The sequence below is a fragment of the Ctenopharyngodon idella genome, chromosome 22, assembly GCF_019924925.1.
Source record: "Ctenopharyngodon idella isolate HZGC_01 chromosome 22, HZGC01, whole genome shotgun sequence".
NCBI classification, from domain to species: domain Eukaryota; kingdom Metazoa; phylum Chordata; class Actinopteri; order Cypriniformes; family Xenocyprididae; genus Ctenopharyngodon; species Ctenopharyngodon idella.
In genome coordinates, this window is record NC_067241.1 from 15,336,103 (window position 1) to 15,357,525 (window position 21,423).

The 21,423-nt window shown below is 38.3% G+C and overlaps 1 protein-coding gene across 1 annotated transcript; it reads right to left on the minus strand.

Annotated features, from left to right (window-relative positions):
- Window positions 1-3,829: 3,829 nt before the first annotated feature.
- Window positions 3,830-20,073, minus strand: LOC127504484 (interferon-induced very large GTPase 1-like). Its single transcript, XM_051879139.1, has 6 exons — window positions 20,014-20,073; window positions 15,243-15,284; window positions 14,279-14,967; window positions 10,458-11,812; window positions 9,547-10,302; window positions 3,830-9,126 (listed from the first exon to the last, which is right to left on the minus strand). The coding sequence occupies exons 3-6, from the start codon at window positions 14,469-14,471 to the stop codon at window positions 4,468-4,470; spliced, it is 6,963 nt and encodes a 2,320-aa protein (XP_051735099.1). The 5' UTR covers window positions 14,472-14,967; window positions 15,243-15,284; window positions 20,014-20,073; the 3' UTR covers window positions 3,830-4,467.
- Window positions 20,074-21,423: the final 1,350 nt, after the last annotated feature.

Consider the following 21,423-nt stretch of genomic DNA (forward strand, 5'->3'; position numbering starts at 1 on the left):
CCAAAAGTCCCCAATATGGGGATTAGAGTGATTTAGAATATACTGAGACAGTTATAAATGATTGATAAAATGGTTGAAATGAATAAAATCTTAAATGGTAATTTTAATAATATATATACGCTATATTGCCAAAAGTTTTGTGACATCTGTCTTTAAGTGCACATGAACTTTAATGACATCCCATTTATAATCCGTAGGGTTTAATATGGAGTTGGCCCACCCTTTGCAGCTATAACAGCTTCAACTCTTCTGGGAAGGCTTTCCACAAGGTTTAGGAGTGTGTTTATGTGAATTTTTGACCATTCTTCTAGAAGCGCATTTGTGAGGTCAGGCAGTGATGTTGGCGAGAAGGCCTGGCTCGCAGTCTCCGCTCTAATTCATCCCAAAGGTGTTCTATCGGGTTGAGGTTAGGACTCTGTGTAGGCCAGTCAAGTTCCTCCACACCAAACTCGCTCATCCATGTCTTTATGGACCTTGCTTTGTGCACTGGTGCGCAGTCATGTTGGAACAGGAAGGGGCCATCCCCAAACTGTTCCTACAAAGTTGGGAGCATGAAATTGTCCAAAATGTCTTGGTATGCTGAAGCATTAAGAGTTCCTTTCACTGGAACTAAGGGTCCAAGCCCAACCCCTGAAAAACAACCCCACACCATAATCCCCCCTCCACCAAACTTTACACTTGGCACAATGCAGTCAGGCAAGTACCGCCAACCACCAAACCCAGACTCATCCATCGGATTGCCAGACAGAGAAGCGTGATTGGTCACTCCAGAGAACACGTCTCCACTGCTCTAGAGTCCAGTGTTGTCGTGCTTTACACCACTGCATCCGACGCTTTGCATTGCACTTGGTGATGTAAGGCTTGGATGGAAACCCATTCCATGCAGCTCTCTACGCACGGTTCTTGAGCTAATCTGAAGGCCACATGAAGTTTGGAGGTCTGTAGTTATTGACTCTGCAGAAAGTTGGCGACTTCTGTGCACTGTGCGTTTCAGCATGCGCTGACCCCGCTCTGTGATTTTACGTGGCCTACCACTTCATGGCTGAGTTGCTGTTGTTCCCAATTGCTTCCACTTTGTTATTGCACCACTAACAGTTGACCGTGGAATATTTAGTAGTGAGAAAATTTCACGGATGGACTTATTGCACAGGTGGCAACCTATCACGGTACCACGCTTGAATTCACTGAGCTCCTGAGAGCGACCCATTCTTTCACAAATGTTTGTAGAAGCAGTCTGCACGCCTAGGTGCTTGATTTTATACACCTGTGGCCATGGAAGTGATTGGAACACCTGAATTCAAAGATTTGGAGGGGTGTCCCAATACTTTTGGCAATATAGTGTATATAGGCTATATATATAATAATATTAAGAAAATATATTCCCTGATAATGAATCTAACTTTTTTTTTAACCCATGGGTTATTGTACCATTTACTCAACCAAAGATATTCAACAAACAATGAAAACAAAACCAGATTTTGTATTTTAATTTCGAAAATAATGTAATATTCAACTCAATGAGGATTGCAACTAGAAATTGTGTTGATTTTATTTATTGTTTTAAGACAATTAAGTCATTTAATTAACATTTTACATTGCTTTAAATTAGTTGCGTCACAGCTGTGTATGTTATTTGTCATAATCAGGCTTTTCCCCTGATTATGATAAATAATATACACAACTCACTCATTGAGTTGAATATTACATTAACTTCCAAGGTCGTTATGTCGGACCGGTTTTTGAGAGTCAATCACTGCCATCTTGTGATGGTGGACTGAATATCTTGTGAATAAAATTAACAGTGGCTGGTTAGCGTGCCACACCGCGACATACAGTATATTTAACTAAAAATGGGTCACTTTTCTATTTCTATTTACATTTGTCTGCTGTTTCACTCACCTACAGCTTCCTGCTGACCATTATGGAGGAGTAGATGTATGCTTAAAAAATAAAATGACTCATTTAATAAATAGACACAAATGAATAGTGTGTGTGTGTGTGTGTGTGTGTGTGTTACTTAATAAGTTAATCTCGGCTGGCGTTAATAGATTTTAGATTTATAGATTTAATAAACAGAATTTAATACTATATATTTAATAAACAGAATTTAATACTATAATCATAGTTTGATTATTTTGTGTTGAGCAATTAAAAAGAAGTGAATCATATTGTGTTCAGCATATTCTTGAATGTGACTGTGTGACTGCTAAACTGATTTGATCTTAAACATCATGCTTTCTTTTTCAGATTTCAGAGAACCCAAATGAAAAGAGGCAGTAGTTTGATGAAAACATGGACCTCTTGTAGTTATAATGTTATCAGACTTCTATTTTTTATCTTTTTGTCATTGATTGTGTCTAAACTGTTAAATAGACTAAATTGAAAGGTGTCATACTTTAAAAGTTTTTCCCCAAACTTTGAAATGGTCAAAAATTTGTTGACGTACCATTGAAGTTTAGTTGAAATATTAATGTTGTTTCAACATTAACTTGGTACATCAGATGGTAACATTGTTTAATGATGACATTTACATTTCAGTTGTATTTTCAGGGTTTCAACAAAAGTGGTTTAGAATCAACATCACCAACATTGATCGAACAATATTACCAGTGATTCTTTTTGTTCATTTCACTGTTGATTCAACAGCAGTGATGTAGAATCAATCATACTGTAATGTTGATTCAATGTTTCATTGAAATCTTACCATTGTTTCAACATCATTTGCGGGTGCAAAAGTGATTTTGAACCAACAATCAGCATTGACACATGACCATTGTCTCAACATTGTTTCAATGATTGCTTGCTGTCTTGTTACTTTCTGGTTGTCCTGCATCCTCAATAAATGAGCTACAATTAGTCCAAAATGCAGCTGCAAGAGTTCTTACCAGGTCAAGAAAATATAATCATATAACACCAATTCTATCATCTCTACACTGGTTAAGTTCTGTATCGATTGCAGAGTATTGCTACTGACCTATAAGGCCCTAAATGTTCAGCTCCTGTGTATTTAACCGATCTTCTATCGTCCTACAATCCTTCACGCTCTTTAAGATCACAAAACAGCCGCTCATCTTGCTCTGGCATCAGCTGTTTTAGCATCCGTCCTCCTCGCCAACACCAACATAATATAGATATCATCTTGATACCAGACTCATCCTCCAAGCACATAGTCCCACTGGGGGTTTATCTAAGCTCAAATACATTTAACCTTAATAGCTTAAAGATTATATGGGCAATCGAACTAGTGAAATCAAGATTAAAGACATCTCTTTAGCCAAGCATTCACATAATGTATCTCATAACATGAATTCCAGTTATATCAGATTAAATGCATAAAAAATCTTTTGCTTGAAATGTTATGAACAGCATCTATGCTAATTATTTTCCATTTTCCTTTGTTTCTACCTCGGGATGACCACACAGCCTCTTACAAAGACTTCAAATGAGCAAACATTTGAGCAAAAATACAACTAGATTTACAACTAAATCATTTAAGCATAAAGCTGAATAAATAAATTTGCACTCATTTGTTTATATTCTACATTTTCTTGCATCCTTCTTAAATTTAGGCAAAAATCAATACTTGTATACATAGTTTAAACAAAGGCAGTAGCATTTCTTACACTGGACCATTCAGTGTATATACGAGTCTGTTTTAGTTTATTTGGTGTGAATTAATTCTTCCAAACCCAGTGCTCACTAACAAGTCTGCTTGAAAAAGGCTGAGGATCAGTTCATGTTCAGTCTGGTTGGTTTCTCTAGATGATTGTTATTCTCAGCCCCTTCAATCAGGAATACACAAGTGCTGGAAGAAACACAGAAGACAGTGTTCATGTTCAAGCTTCTTCAGACCTTTATTGTTCAGATAGGGTACATTATAGTCAATGCCAAGGATACATTAAAGAATGTCATGAGCTAACAGGTAAAAAATGTTTAAGGAACAGCAGGCAAGGATGTCTCCATATTTAAAAAGCAGGGCGGGGAGAAATGATAAGGTATGTAAGTGGAATACAAACAGCCAGCACTTTACTACTTAACTGAGAACAGAAAGCAAGTTTTATTTTCACAATGATGTAAAATTTTCAACTTTGCATGCTTTTGGTCATGTTAATATAGTGAAATGCATTTTCTCATAGCTGCATGACGAATAAATGACATTTGTAGAGCAGTACAATACATCTTGCAATACATCCACAGGAGACAAACTAGTGTGTAAAAAAAATTATATAAAAATATATTTGGTGTATTCTTCAAACATCATCTGTCTTTAAGTATAGATCAGTTACTGCTGTGTAGAACAGAACACTTTGATTATATCTTTAAAATTTTTAATCTATTTTGTAAACTACTACTTTGAGCAGCTTCAGTATGCTATATTTAGTTCAGTATATGCCACATTCACTGAAGTATGGACATAATCTCATTTCATCTGTGTATTATGTATCAGAGTCCTTGTTAATTGCTTCATTAAATGTATTTATCCAGACTCTCAATAGCTTCCTCTAGAGAGTATTTTCTCCATTCATCTGGAATCTCGCCACTCCCCTGAAAGGTTTTTCCATAGTGCTTTTCCAGATCTTCCTGGAATCTGCACACAAACCACTTCCAGTACGGCAGCTCAGAGAGATCCGGGGTGATACTCCATGAAGCATATTCAGGACCTCCTTTTCTGTATTCCTTCCAGAGGACTCTATCATCTGAGCTATTTGGACAGAAAGATCGATCGCTGGCTACTGCTGATGTACAGATGCTGATAGATAGGTTTGTTGTTCCTCTGTAAAACCACCCATTCAGTCCAGTAACACGATGGAAAGGAACACTGTGATCTCCAGGATGGCCTTCTATTGTGTTTGTACAGATGGCTTTACAGAAAGGACACTGAACCCAACAGCACTGACAGAAGTGATTGATCAGAAGCTCATCTGGTCTGTCTGTGTGTTCCAGCTTTACTGGAAAAGTTTCTGTACTGAATTCACTGCGTATGTCAGACATTATAGAAGGAAGTTCTTTCTTTATCACATCTTCTAGGAAGCTGACTTCAACGTCTTCATGATTCACTCCAGTGAGATCATTTAGAGACAATACCAGCTCATCAGAGAGCTGTTGTGTGAAATGAAGCAACCACGAATAAGCATCTCCATTGATCTGTACAGCCTGTTTGTGGGATTCATGTGCTGCGTTTGTGATCTTCTGCTGCAGCAGTTTAATGCTGTTTTCCATCTTTGGTACAACACTGTCTTCAAATCTTTCAGTGATGTACTGATTGACTTCTTCTCTGATGAATTTCTTGAAGTGTTTTCTGGGATTATTAATATAGGTCAAGCACGCTTTGAAATCCTGTTTTTCTGCCAGCGTCCTCAGGATGTGTTTTTCCAGTTTTGATCGGTTCCCATTTAGTGATTCACAGTTTGTTGTCATTTCATCTGCTAAATCTCTAGCAGTTTTTTTGTAGACATTCTGCTGAATAGGTTCTTTAAGTTTATTACAAACAAATTCACCAAATATAGCAGTTGATGTTGCTCCTTGACAGTATTTCTGGAAAATCCTGTAGTACTCTTGCTTCTTTCTTCCCCAATATACAATAGGATCATTGGCTTCCCTGAACATTTTGTGTTGGTCAGTGAATGTCTTGTTTGCTCTGTGACATATGAAAAGTACCAGATCCACGAAGAATTCTCTCTTGAACACATATTTCACTTTTGGCTCTTCCTCATGCTGCATTATTCTTGTCTTTATGTAATCCATGAGTTGTTGAATGTAGCTGATGTCGTAGTTCATCTTTGCAATGTTATATGACTGAATCATTTTATCTGTGTGTTCAGCGGTGTCTGTGATTAAGGATCTTATCTGGACTTCATTTTCCTCAGATAAAACACGACCAATCATCTCTTTACCTCGTTTGTAAGCACTTTTCAAAGCTCCTGTGATTCCACTGGATTTCTTTAACTGTACATATTCTATATAGCTTGGCAAACAGATCATATCTTTCTGCTGACGGCTCTCTTTTATACGGTCTAAAGAGAGACTTGCATAGGTCTCACTGAAGAGCTTTTTCACATCTCCTATTATGTCAATATCTTTGACTAAAAGATTGTCTCTGTTGATCTCTGTCTGTTGTTTCCAAAAGGAATCAAACTGTGATTTCATGACATTTTCATCATTTGCTTGTTCTTTGAATTTTAAGGCAAGCTCTTTGCTCTTTTCAAAGAGTGTGTTTTCATGATGTGTCCTCTGATCATCAATCTTTTTCTTCAGGTGACGCTGCTGAAGAACCCCATTTAATTTCCTCTTAGTTTCTCTCACAATGTTTTCTTGAAGCTGTTTGATTTTTATCTCAAAGAAACCTTTCCACTGATTCAGTACAGCTGCATCTCTGTCTTTCTCAAAGAAATCAGACACTGTCTTTTTCAATTCTTCACTTTTGGCATTTAGTTCTGCTTGAAGATCAGTTTCCTCAACATCATGAACTGCTTTATTTTCTATTTTATTGTGTACTCTGTTTTCAATGTCCATCATGGCACTCCGAAGGCTCCAGGCCCACTTGTTGTATTCAGTCTCTAGTTTCTTGTATGTTGCGATTTCCAGGGAATTTTTAAAGCTGAACACAAATTGTTCATTAAGCAAAGCCTCCCAGAGATCTTGAATACGGTCTCTTAAGTGTGTCATCATTATGCCATCTGATTTTGAAGCATGTGTAAGAATAGATTCCTTCAGTTCTTGAATGTTCTCGCAGTAGTTTGGGTTTGGTGGTGCCATGGGTGGGCTGCCCTCCCAGAGCTGAGCAAAATACTTCACATCATTCTGTACATCAAACTCAATCACATCACTGAATCCTTCTGCATCACAGACTTCCTCTTTAGCAGCGATTTTTGTCATTTCATCCAGTTTCTCCTGCAGTCGTCTCCTTCCCTCCATGTTTTTCTCTCCAGCTGCGATATCTGAGACATTCTGATGCACAAATATACAGCTGGGAGTCAGTCTAAAGTTCTTCATCCTCATGAAAGCCTGAACAACAATCTGAAGAATGTCCTGCATCTCTGATGTGTTTTCTCCAAAGATGTTGATCAGGGTCATATTTCCAAGACCAACAACAAATGTGGCCATTTCATTGTCACGATGTGACCTTCCAGCCAGTTCTGGTGCTCGAAGTCCTTCAGTATCAACAACCAGAATGTAGTCAAACTTCAGCTCTGTTTTCATCTCTTCTGACACTTTGACCAGTTGCATGAAAGCTCCTCTGGTGCATCTGCCAGCACTGACGGCAAACTGCAGTCCAAACATGGCATTCAGCATGGTGGATTTCCCAGAGCTCTGAATCCCTAAAATTGACAGTACAAACACTCTCTGGTCTCCCAGTTTCTTAACAAGTTCATCTAGAATAGCTGTTACCCAGGTGAGAGGAACATGAGCAGCATCTCCATCCATCAGCTCCATGGGAAATCCAGAGATCATCAACTCTGCTGCAAGACTCGGGAGAGAACGGAAGTCAAACTGCAGATTGTCTTTCTTGTTCTTCTTCACAGATGACCACGATTCATAGATCTGACCAAACTCTCTCAGGATGTGCTCTAAGCCAAAACCTGTTATGTTGATTTGCTCTAAAATGTTTTCCAGGTTTGTTTGTTCAGTCTGCAGTTGATCTAAATTGTCAGGCTTTTTTTTCAGTGCTAAAACTTCATGCCATTTCACAGCATACTCCTTATGAAGATCACAGAGCTTCTCTGAAGTGAAGTCATCCAACAGGTTCATCATCCATCTGAGGAAATAGTTTTTTTCATTGTCTTTCTGTGATTTCATTGTTTCAATAAATGTCCTCATAAACTCACTCAGTCCTTGTTCCACTTGCTTTTCTCTTATTTCTCTCATGTTCTTCAGTTTGGTACTTTTATCTTCCTCTAGATTTTCTCCTTCTAGGTGACGCAGCTCTTTGTTGATTTTACACCAGTCATGCCACAGTTTCCCCTGACAGAGCAGGTTTGTTTCCTTCACTGTTGATGGATCTTTTCCTCTCAGTGATCCCATGATCTGGACCGCTGCTTCTTTCCCTATCTGACACTCTGGATCCTCCTCATCTACTCTGATTCCTGTGTGTTCGGCCACATCTTCAAGTTTGAAGGTCTTTTTCTGCTCAGTTAAAGCCCCTCTGATAGTCTCTTTAATCTGATAATATAAATCAGATTGGTTTTTGTCCAAAAGACCAATTATTAATTTTTCATCCCCCAGTTCAGTTTTATCACAGTCATTGTCAGTGAGCAGACAAATGAGAGGCTGAGGAGATTTGAAGAGTGATCTCACCAAACCCTTGTACTGGTTCTTCTGTCCAAAATCAGGTAAGAAGAGGACGTTCACAGAAGACATACTGGTCAGAATCTCATATTGTTTCTCATTGGCTGCTGCATCACCATGAAGATTACAGAAAGCAACACAGTCATCAAATGAATCCATCTTTTTCCCAGAAGGGCAGTACCAGGCGATCTCCACCACTCCATCCATCAGTAATCTGGTTCTTCTGCTGCCTGAGCAGTTCCTGTGGAAGAACGTGTGGTGTTTCTCATTGATGAGGCCGTTTATCAGCTGAGACTTAGATGAAGACACTGAACCAAACCTGAAGAAAGCCACCATTGGAGTCTCAGCCTTGTAGACCGGTTGAGTTTGACTGATGATCTCATTGTTGCTGTTCTTCTTCTTCCAGCTCTTGTTGATTTGTCTAAATGTCCAGAGAGGAAACTCAATCTGTTGTGTGAATGGATCAGGAACAAGCAGAGGCAGTGAATACTGACACTGTGAGAGTTTAGTCACCATCAGCTGCTTCAGGAAACCATCAGCACAATGAAACACGGTCATCTGAACATCCATTGGGTGAATATCTTTGTTACCTTCTTTCTTTCTGTGTTTTATAGCTGTGTATCTTGCTCTGTAGTCTATGTTAATCAGCTTTTGTAGGAATGAGTTCACCAGTTCATTCTCATCCTGTGGTTCATGAGACTGAAATGATGACTTGGTGATTTGAAGAATGTCTGCTGTCTTCATTTTATCTTGACGTCTTTGTGTCAGACTTTTTGTCAGATCTAGTCTATCATAGAGTTCTTCGAGCTGTTCAGTGGTTTTTGGTCCGAATTCCACTTTCTGTAAATACATGAACAGATTCACATAAAACAAGTAAATTTAATTTGTTATTGTGTAACATTAGCAGAGATAAACACAGATTAGTAAAAAAAAAAAAATATGATAATGAACTAAAGAACTACGGCAATGAAAATCTATATAAGAAATAGTTTTGCAATAAGCATTTTAAAGTTATAGACAAAATAAAGTTCATTTAAGTTACATTTAATGAAAATGTAATTCTCTGTAGTGTGTTATATTTGCAAGTCAAGTGTATAGATCATGTTTGTAGGTTGTAATATTCTGTAATAATCTGTAGTATTGTCCATACAGAAAAAAAACTAAATTGTGAATGAGGGAATCTGAACTCAACTCTTAATGGTTATAAAAACTCTAAGTCCTCTAAATGCTCCTGACCCTTGATTTTCATTGATCTCTTACCTTTAGAGAAGAGGCTGTTTGGGAGCAGCACATTTTCATGTTCTCCATGTCTTTTCTTCTGTCTTCTTCATAATCCACTGGTTTTAGTCTCATTAGTTCATCTTCCTTCTGTTGTTCTATTAACTTAATTCTGTCTTCATAAATCTTACATTGTTCTTCTCTCAGAGATTTCTCATTCTGGATTTCTTTTGTGAGTATCTCATGTTGTTTCTGCATTTGTTCTTTTATTCTCTCATTTTCTCTTTTGATTTCATCTCTCTTTTTCTCAAATTCTTCTTCTCCTCTCTGTTTTTCCTCTTGTAACTTTTTCTCCCATTTCTCTTGTTCTATTTTAATTTCTCTTTTGTATCGTTCTTCATTCTCTCTGACTTCTTCTTCTCTTCTCCTCTTCTCTGTGTCATGATTCTGTCTCTCTTCCTCCATCATCTTCTTCATCTTTTCTGTTTCTACTTCATGTTTGGCCTGAAGATCCTCTTTCTCTCTTTTGATTTCATCTCTCTCTTCTTTAAGTCTCTGATAACATTCATCCCACATTTTTTGTTCTTTCTCCCTCCTTTTCTCAAATTCTTCTTCTCCTCTCTGTTTTTCCTCTTGTAACTTTTTCTCCCATTTCTCTTGTTCTATTTTAATTTCTCTTTTGCATCGTTCTTCATTCTCTCTGAATTCTTCTTCTCTCTTCCTCCTCTTTGTGTCATGATTCTCTCTTTCTTCCTCCATCATCTTCCTCATCTTTTCTATTTCTGCTTCATGTTTGGCCTGAAGATCTTCTTTCTCTCTTTTGATTTCATCTCTCTTTTTCTCAAATTCTTCTTCTCCTCTCTGTTTTTCCTCTTGCATCTTTTTCTCCCATTTCTCTTGTTCTATTTTAATTTCTCTTTGTATCGTTTCATTCTCTGAATTCTTCTTCTGGCCTGAAGATCTTCTTTCTCTCTTTTGATTTCATCTCTCTTTTTCTCAAATTCTTCTTCTCCTCTCTGTTTTTCCTCTTGCATCTTTTTCTCCCATTTCTCTTGTTCTATTTTAATTTCTCTTTTGCATCGTTCTTCATTCTCTCTGAATTCTTCTTCTCTCTTCCTCCTCTCTGTGTCATGATTCTGTTTCTCTTCCTCCATCATCATCTTCAACTTTTCTATTTCTACTTCATGTTTAGCCTGAAGATCCTCTTTCTCTCTTTTGATTTCATCTCTCTCTTCTTTAAGTCTCTGATAACATTCATCCCACATTTTTTGTTCTTTCTCCCTCCTTTTCTCAAATTCTTCTTCTCCTCTCTGTTTTTCCTCTTGCATCTTTTTCTCCCATTTCTCTTGTTCTACTTTAATTTCTCTTTTGTATCGTTCTTCATTCTCTCTGAATTTATCTTCTCTCTTCCTCCTTTCTGTGTCATGATACTGTCTCTCTTCGTCCATCATCTTCCTCATCTTTTCTATTTCTACTTCATGTTTAGCCTGAAGATCTTCTTTCTCTTCTTTAAATCTGTAATATTCCTCCTGCATCTTTTTCTCATAATTCTGTCTTTCTTCCTCTATCTTTATTCTCATTTTTACTTTCTCTTCTTCATGTTTGGTCAGCAGTTCTTCTCTCTCTCTCATCAGTTCCTCCACTTTGTCCATTAGCATCTTCTCTTTTCTTTCTTGTTTTTCTCTCTCCATCTGCCTGAACATCTTACATGAGTAGTAACTCCCTCCATTTGCTGTCACCATGTCATTGATTTTCTGCAGTAATGTAGACACCTGCTCACGGTCTCCAGTCTCATTATTATTGAACACATGGTATCTGTTTCCACACTGTCCAACGAGGTTCATCAAAGCAGATCCAGGTTTTCCCAAGAACTCTTCAATGGTCTTATTCTTCTCCTTCAGATCATCTCCTCTGGTGAAGAGCACTATGGTGTACATTAATGAGTGTTCACCAAAACTCTCTTGAATTCTCATCACAGTGTTTTCCGCCTCCTGAGTGAATCGTCCCACTGGGATCACTAACAGAAACACATGTGGTCCTGGCAGAATCATGGAGATGCAGTTGCTGATTTCTCTCTGGATCTCTTCTTGACTAAGTTTAGTATCAAACAGTCCAGGAGTGTCAATCACAGTAATGTGTCTGCCATCGATCTCAGCTGTCCGACTCTGACACTCTCTAGTAATGGACTCATGAGACAAGTCTTCTTCAAATGCTTCTCTCCCTAAGATCATGTTTCCTGTTGCACTCTTCCCAACTCCAGTTTTTCCCAGCAGGACGATCCTCACATCATCTGAATCCTCTCTTGAATCTGAAAAAGAAAAAACTGCTTGAGTCATGCTGCAAGTCTTTTAAAGTTACGTCCTACAAACTGAAATAAAATACATTTTGAATTTGAATTTTATGTAAATTTGACAATTATGTGATTCTTTAATTGTGACATGAAGAACACGTATTTAACACATCATCTCTGAAATTCCAGATACTTCTATTATAGTTTTCCAAACTAACATTTCTTTATGGCCCACTGAAACTGATTTTTAACTCTGTTTAGTGGGTGTTATGATCGCATTTCAAAACAATTCTCAATGCAACTTTTTCAGTAACTATGTAGGGTTGTAAATCTTTTATGACCATAACCAAATTCTGCATAAAAGCCACAGCCTCTCCAGAGGCTGGATTAATGAAAATCTTCTTAAAAAGTTAAGAAAGTTCTTAAAGTCCCCCTGAATAGTGAATAACTGTATCTTTTAAAACTCATCTTTGATCATTAAAATGATATTTAATCCACCTCAGAGTCAAAGCCTTCTGAAAATCAGCATCCTTAGAAATGCTTTGAACAACTTAAAACGTCAGTGGAGTAGTTTATCAAAACATCATAATATACATCATTCATGCTATATTGCTAAATCTACATGATTTTTCATGTCAACAGAAAAAAATACCAGGATAACCTGGCTTTTCTTGAGACTAATTTGCTTCACGGCATAGTAATGATATGCTAAAGGTTGACATGATTGGTTACAAGGTAGTTTGTGACGTCAGAAACACCAGCTATTTAAAATCTTGGTGACGTCACGACGTTTTGAGGTCATGACCAGCATTCTGCCAATCTGCAGGGTTGCTGACCGTTTAAAAGGCTGTGGCAGGCGTTACACCTGCAGTGAGCGTTTGGGCTTCGGACCTCACTCACTTTTGTCGTGCTACCAGCCAGCGAGTCTTTAAACTGTTCGTTTAGTCTGTGGTTTATTGAGACGGCATTCCTGTGAGTTTGTTAGATGCACTCGTGTATTAGTTAACCTGATGGAGAAAGAGCGTGCTTCAATTTTCACAGTTCATTGCATGTGCGCATTCGTGTAGAACTTATTATTATTGCCCACCTCGCAGAACGCTGTTAACCACTTGATTCGGTCTTGATTGACAAATAATGATCCCTTTGTTATGTACAAACCTACCCAGTGTTAATCTCAATTTCATTGACAATTGTTAATTCCGGCGTACATGACGTTGGCTCGAAACCCCAGCTATGTTATGTTAGTTAGTGTGTGGGTGTTCGCCTCTATTGTATTTTTGTTTATTTATGTAGTATAGTTTAGTTAAGGCGTCGCACACGCCGAAGCTTGCGGTATTATTTCTACATTTTCTTTTTGGTAGTCAGTTTAGGGGCTCGGGCGTTAGTTAATGGGTTTTGTTTTGATTATTTCTTTTGTTTAGCGACACCCTCGTTTCTTTTTTTTCTTTAATTTGAGTTTCATGTTTCTCTTGTATTCCCTTTTCCCCGTGTTAATAAACATTGGGTTTTTTTCTGCAACCTTGTTGTCTGATCTGATCTCCCTCACACTGCAACAACTGCATCTCACTTAAATGTTGCGTTCATTCCATTTAATATCCTTAAGCACGTAACACTTATGAATTTGCACATTTGTCTTAAAGCATATTAAAAACACCACATATACATATAAACATTAAAAACTTGATTTTCACCTCAGGGGGGACTTTAAGGGCAAATTCTAGAAAGCTTGTAAGAATGTTCCTAAGTGCAATTCTTGAACATTTTTTAAGAAGTTCTCATGTTTTCTTAAGAACATATTTTTTTCTTAAGAAGAAAATAACAGGCTTTTTGGCTGTGCAATGCTCTGACTGAGATTATGTGCACATTTTCCCTCTTACGGTAGTGAATGTCCGCATATCTACTCCTTGGTTCATTGTTCCGACATAAACATTTCCTGATTTTCAAGACAATCTCTTCACTGACTCTAAAGACAACAGAAGCCTCTCTACTCACTGCTCCTCAGTGGAAAGATCCTAACAAATGGGCATTTCCGCATGGCTTATACAGGCAGGAAACCAACGCCGCCCCTTTCGACAGGCTGAAATGCCATTTGTCTGTGCACTTGCACAGATGTAAACCAATCATTCTTCAGGATTCGGACAAAACTGAGTTTTCACCATAAACGTTAGTGAACTAACGCAATGCTTGTTTCCATTATCTCTATCTAGCATGATTCACTGTGGAGCGTAGTAGCACAGCAAGCTACACAATGCTCCATTATCTCAAGGAACCAGGGTTACATGAGTAACCATAAATGTTTTGTTTTATCAGTTTATTTTTTTCCAAATCTCCCCAAACTAATATGCAGTCAAATAAAACCATTTTTAAAGAGAGTATATCTGTAAGTTTTCTGTATATGTTTGCTGAAGACATTATAAAATGGTAACACTGTTTTCTTGGTGTATGTGTGTAGATTAAACTAACTTTCTTGCCAACAAAACTTACTCAAGGTATTCATTTGGACAGCGACTTCCTTTTTCTCTTTGTTGCTCTGTTTGATTTTAATATCTTCATGATCATAATCCTTCTCTTCTTCTGCTGTGACTGAACCTCCAGATCTGCTCTGATCTTCATCCTCTGGTGTTCCTTCTCCCGCTTCCGAGTCACAGATAACTTTGATTTCTTCTTCCTCAAGCATCTCCTGAACTCTTTCAAGTATCTCAGAGTGCAATCCTGATTTTCTTTCATCAAACTGAAGATGTCCACCTCCACATTCCTTTATTAATTGATGAATACGGTTATTGTGTATCTCTCTCTCATCAGTCAACACTATAGTGTGTTTAAGAGCCTCCTCACTGCATTCATTCAGCACAGATTTCACTCTATGTCTGTCCTTTTTACTGAAGTCGTTCTGCTGCAGTACCAGTATGATCACATGAGGTCCAGGAGCAGACAGATTCACACACTCTTTCACTCCCTGTGTGATCTGAGTGATTGACAGATTTGTCCTCAGCAGGTGAGGAGGGTTGATGACTGTGACGTCTCTGTCCTTCAGTTTTCCTCTGTGTTTCTCAATGTTCAGCTCTACATCAGCAGGTGCTTCACTCTCAAACGCTGCTCTTCCTAAGATGAAGTTTCCCACTCTGTTGTTTTCTGTTACATTCTTCCCAGCAGAACAATCCTCAAATCACTCACTGGAACACAGAACACAATTAACAGTAACACTTGACGAATTGAACCCATGGGAATAGACAACAGATTTCAAATCGCATACATCAGGCAGGGCTGTAACCACCATCAACATTGAGGCGGACAATGTTTGTTGCTCTGCTTGTTCTTAGGATGACAAAAAGTTTTAAAAGTTACATTTTTAGGCTGGTCTGCCTTAGCGGTCTAACAGCGCTTGTCAATGCACTTGTGTTAATATTCACTGAAAACGAGTGCAAATTCCATATAATTGTTGACTTACGATTAGGTCGGTCAAGAGATGGATTTTGTGGTCCTTTTTTAACTGCAAATAAAATAACATGCACAATTTAAAATTTTCACTTTTACCAAATGCTGTTATCATCTTTATTAAAGGAATAATTCACACAAAAAGAACAAAATTTTAAATTTTATTTATAATGTTATTGCACCTCAGTATTTATATATATATATATATATATATATATACACACACACTACCGTTCAAAAGTTTGGGATCGGTAAGATTTTTAATGTTTTTAAAAGAAGTTTCGTCTGCTCACCAATTTTTAAAAAAAATCCTGAAAAAAAAAGTACACAACTGTTTTCAACATTGATAATAATCATAAATGTTTCTTAAGCAGCAAATCAGCATATTAGAATGATTTCTGAAGAATCATGTGACACTGAAATCAGTAAGCTTCGGAGCGTTATGAATCAGCGTGTCGAATCATGATTCGGATCACGTGTCAAACCACCAAACTGCTGAAATCACGTGACTTTGGCGCTCCGAACCACTAATTTGGCACGCTGATTCATAACGCTCCGAAGCTTACTGACGCAGTGTTTTGAAATCAACCATCACTATATAAGTCGTTATTTTGTTTTTTTGGTGCACCAAAAATATTCTTGTCGCTTTATAATATTAATATTGAACCACTGTACTCACATGAACTGATTTAAATATGTTTTTAGTACATTAATGGATCTTGAGAGAGGAAATGTCATTGCTCCCTATGTAGGCTTCACGGAGCCATCGGATTTCAACAAAAATATCTTAATTTGTGTTCCGAAGATGAATGAAGGTCTTACGGGTGTGGAACGACATGAGGGTGAGTAATTAATGACATTATTTTCATTTTTGGGTGAACTAACCCTTTAAAGCTCAGTTTCAGGGTCTTGACAATCTTCTTATAGCCTACGCCATCTTTATGTAGAGCAACAATTCTTTTTTTCAGATCCTCAGAGAGTTCTTTGCCATGAGGTGCCATGTTGAACTTCCAGTGACCAGTATGAGAGAGTGAGAGACCAAATTTAACACACCTGCTCCCCATTCACACCTGAGACCTTGTAACACTAATGAGTCACATGACACCGGGGAGAGAAAATGGCTAATTGGGCCCAATTTGGACATTTTTACTTAGGGGTGTACTCACTTTTGTGGACATGGCCGTGGCCATGGCCACAAAACGGTTTAGACATTAATGGCTGTGTGTTGAGTTATTTTGAGGGGACAGCAAATTTACACTGTTATACAAGCTGTACACTCACTACTTTACATTGTAGCAAAGTGTCATTTCTTCAGTGTTGTCACATGAAAAGATATAATAAAATATTTACAAAAATGTGAGGGGTGTACTCACTTCTGTAAGATACTGTATATATACATATACAGTCAAACCAAAATGTATTCAGACACCTTGAACATTTCATTCATTAATACAGTGTATTCACTATAGTTTAAAAATGGCAATAAAATATGACAAGATCTCAGAGTTAAACTGTGTCAGAAAAAAATGTATCTTAATTATGTCAGATAACACTTAAAGGTGCCCTAGAAGACTATTTCACAAGAAGTAATATAAGTCTCTGGTGTCTCCAGAATGTGTCTGTAAAGTTTCAGCTCAAAATACCCCATAGATTTTTTATTTATACCATGTTTTAACTGCCTATTTTGGGGTGGGTTTAAAAATACACAGATTCAGTGCGTGTACACCTTTAAATGCTCGTGCTCCCCGCCCCCAAGCTCGCGACTCCTATTTAACATTCCATAAACAATAGAATAAGTTCACACAGCTAATATAACTCTCAAAATGGATCTTTACAAAGTGTTCATGATGCAGCATATCAGATCACGTAAGTATGGCATGTATTTTGTAGGGGTGCAACGGTTCAGATTACTCACGGTTTGGTTTGTATCACGGTTTTAGGCTCACGGTTTCGGTACGGTTCGGTATGTGCTAAGTTCAGGTAAAAAATGGACACAAATGAGCACAAGACTTGAAAGAGACCTCAATATTTGATGTCACATGCTTCCGCGTGAGCACTTTGGATGACTGCACAAATCTTCTCACAGCGCGTGCGTAAGTTCTCTTTCACTCCTTGCACTCAAATGTTTTAATGGGCAAGGCTTAAATGAGTTTAGTTTAAATGCAGATAGCAACGTGTGGTGTTCAGGTTTCACCTGCGCTCGCACGCTATCAACACCCGGGTGATGACGGCGAAAATGACTGGCCATATAGAGCATACAGCACTCGCACTGAACAAAGTTTAGGGGAAGCCAGAATGCGTATCCATCGACAGAAACATACATTAGCCTTACTCTGTCTGACTGTTTTATTTATTTTCTAAAAACCATATTATAGATGCGTATGCTTTGTCAGATATGAGATGAACTGCGGTGCAAGTGCGTGCCGAACCGAGTGTGCAGAACGGTACGGTTCGATTTTTTACCGAGTACCGTTTCACCCCTAGTAGTGACCACATCACATTACAGAATTTTAACTCATATACTAAAACACTACTAAAACATATTAAAATACTAATGATTTTTATAACGGTACTAAATTTTTGTTGATTTTATATTAAAAGGATAGTTTAATTTTGTCATCATTTACTGACCCTCAAGTAGTTCCAAACCTGTATGAATTTCTTTGTTCTGCTGAACACAAAGGAAGATATTTGGAAGAATGCCAGTAACCAAGCAGATCTTGCCCCCCCCACTGTCTACCATAGTAGTAAAAAAAATACTACGGTAGTCAATGGGGTGTGAGATCTGTCTGGTTACAAACAACTATTCCTTTAAGCTAAACCCTTTAAATATTACTGTGGGATTCATTAGATAATAGATGCTTTAATAGAATGCTTTTTAAATGTGTTTTTAGGTTGTGGGACAGCAGTTTGCACCAATTCTGTAGAATGGCCCATATATACACTGAACAAAATTATAATCGCAACACTTTTGTTTTTGCCCCCATTTTTCATGAGCTTAACTCAAAGATCTAAGACTTTTTCTATGTACACAAAAGGCCTATTTCTCTCAAATATTGTTCACAATCTGTCTAAATCTGTGTTAGTGAGCACTTCTCCTTTGCTGAGATGATCCATCCACCTCACAGGTGTGGCATATCAAGATGCTGATTAGACAGCATGATTATTGCACAGGTGTGCCTTAGTCTGGCCACAATAAAAGGCCACTCTAAATGTGCAGTTTTATCACAGCACAATGCCACAGATGTAGCAAGTTTTGAGGGAGCGTGCAATTGGCATGCTGACTTCAGGAATGTCCACCAGAACTGTTGCCCGTGAATTAAATGTTCATTTCACTACCATAAGCCATCTCCAAAGGCGTTTCAGAGAATTTGGCAGTACGTCCAACCGGCCTCACAACCGCAGACCACGTGTAACCACACCAGCGCAGGACCTCCACATATCCAGCATCTTCACCTCCAAGATTGTCTGAGACCAGCCACCCGGACAGCTGCTGCAACAATCGGTTTGCGTAACCAAAGAATTTCTGCACAAACCAACTTAGGGAAGCTCATCTGCATGCTCCTCGTCCTCATCGGGGTCTCGACCTGACTGCAGTTCGTCGTCGTAACCGACTTGAGTGGGCAAATGATCACATTTGATGGCATCTGGCACTTTGGAGAGGTGTTCTCTTCACGGATGAATCCCGGTACAGGGCAGATAGCAGACAGCGTGTATGGCGTTGTGTGGGTGAGCGGTTTGCTGATGTCAACGTTGTGGATCGAGTGGCCCATGGTGGCGGTGGGGTTATGGTATGGGCAGGCGTATGTTATGGACAACGAACACAGGTGCATTTTATTTATGGCATTTTGAATGCAGAGAGATACCGTGACGGTATGCGGAGAGACGTGGAGGGCTCGCGGCCGGCCGCACACCTCGTCCGCACACCCCGTCCGCGTGCAGCCCAAATTTCGAGACCGCGCGGACGATGCGCATGGAACAGCGCATGCGCAAGCAGGACAGAAGAGTCCACTAGGTGGCAATACGCACAGTACTGAGCACAATGTGCAGTCGTTGAAGAAGAGTGTGTAAAGAGCGATTCAAAAACAAGACGAGTAAACTCAGAAGCATGCCTTCTCCATCGTTTTTGTTTCTTGTTCTCTTGGTGTATCTTCTGAACTATGTTGCAATGGTGGATGCACTATTTTTCTTCTCCGATCCTGCCAGCGAATGTCCCGTTGATGAGATGATGTCTGGTAAAGAGTACAGAAAAAATTGTACTGCGCATGTGTCGAACTCTTTCATCCGCGCGCATCCGTGGTTTAGTATACTTTGAAAAATGGGTGGACGCGACTGCGCGCGAGACGTGTCCGGGCGCAGAATGTGAAGTATACCCGGGGCTTAAAGCACACCTGTGCAATAATCATGCTGTCTAATCAGCATCTTGATATGCCACACCTGTGAGGTGGATAGATTATCTCAGCAAAGGAGAAGTGCTCACTAACACAGATTTAGACAGATTTGTGAACAATATTTGAGAGAAATAGGCCTTTTGTGTACATAGAAAAAGACTTAGATCTTTGAGTTCAGCTCATGAAAAATGGGGGCAAAAACAAAAGTGTTCATAATTTTGTTCAGTGTGTATATATATATATATATATATATATATATATATATATATAAAACACAAATGTTAATCAACTGCTAGGAAATAATATGGGATTTGAATGTAATGGGGATAAGTAAATAACAAATTTTAATTTTTCAGTACTATTTACATCTGTACGTTAGTTTGTTTTATTTACCACTGGTCATCATGTTATTGGCTTCCTTGTCGGGGGATCTCGGCAGACTTCTGCTCCCTGTGGATAAAACAAAGTCAAATTGTAAGCAATATTGACAAGTAAAAAACAAAATAAAGAAAAGAAAGGAAAATATCAATATATTTTAATTTGCCCTGTTTTTGCATCAGATTTATATACTGTCTGGAATGGCTGCAGCAAATGGCAAAGAATCATCCCTGCTTTTGTGGGACATCAATTTTTATTCATTAACATCATCTCTTTGTCATGGGATGGTTGTATAAAGAAAGAACATGGTGAAGGAGAAATCACAGGAAAGATCTTTAATGATAAACTTACTAGAAAACACAAAACCAAACACTATGTCAAACGAGGACGAACAGAGAATGGGTGAGAACACAGGGAATATATACATGTGACAAACAAAGAGAACTAATGATATAATTAATAATAATTGACAGGTGAAAGAAATGACTAATTAAACGACTGTGGAAAACTAGGTCACTGGGCAGAACTAACTTGATGAACACAAGGGCGAAACAAGATATACATGTAACACCCTTTTGTCTTTCTTTATAAATTATATTGTATTTGTTTATTATAATTATTTAAGTATGATATTTTAATTGTTTTATTTGAATATTAGTACAAATGTTTTGGCAATAAGAATGTAAAATATTTGTTGTGCCAACAATGGAAATTTAAATTGAAAATGAGAAATACAGTAGATCTGAGTTTGTTTGTTTTTTGGAAAGAAGCACATTCCTAAAAGTTGAGTTTTTGGTTTGTTTGCACTTCCAAATCTAAAGCTGTAAGAAAGAAGACAAGCATTGAAGCAGCAGTGGAATCTCTCATCACAAAATGGTATCTCTGCAACAGACTTTATTTTGCACATTCAATAGGTTGTTTGCAATCACGTGGTTCTGGTGACGCGCGAAATACCGGTGGAGGGCAAGCAGTGAAAATTAGAATGGAAGAGATGGAGAAAAGTCCTTTCTGTGCTGGTTTAGAAAGATATAAACAGAAAATCACAACATATGTTGGACGTGATCTTTATGTTATGAAGAGGAGCGACTTTTCCACTGAATTGAAAGACTTTCCTGCCATCGAGGAGGTAGATATAGAGAATGTGAAGCTGCCGTCACGCCGTGTTCAGTTCTAGTTTGGTTTGTTTATGTGGCGTTGCCTTTCTGCTCGTGACGTTAGGGCAGTATTTTTGATTTTCTGTCGTGATTGTGAAAAATGTTGTCATTGTAGGTCATTTATGCTGAATCGAGAATTGCAACAGGAGCTCACATCATCGTTCAGGGAAAAAACTGGACGGTGTAATACAGTTGTTGCCTTTTATACGTGTAAAAACACACTAAGGGAAGCAGGTTGAGGAGGTGACGGGAAGACGCCGTATATCAAATC

Bases quoted from the DNA above. Each gene is read 5' to 3' on its own strand.
- LOC127504484 (XM_051879139.1), bottom strand. From the start codon at position 14,471: ATGCTTGAGGAAGAAGAAATCAAAGTTATCTGTGACTCGGAAGCGGGA. The intron at 10,303-10,457 runs GCCAGAAGAAGA...GAAGATCTTCAG, and splicing joins GAGAGAAAGAAGATCTTCAG to GCCAAACATGAAGCAGAAAT. The intron at 9,127-9,546 runs GTAAGAGATCAA...ATGTATTTACAG, and splicing joins AAACAGCCTCTTCTCTAAAG to AAAGTGGAATTCGGACCAAA.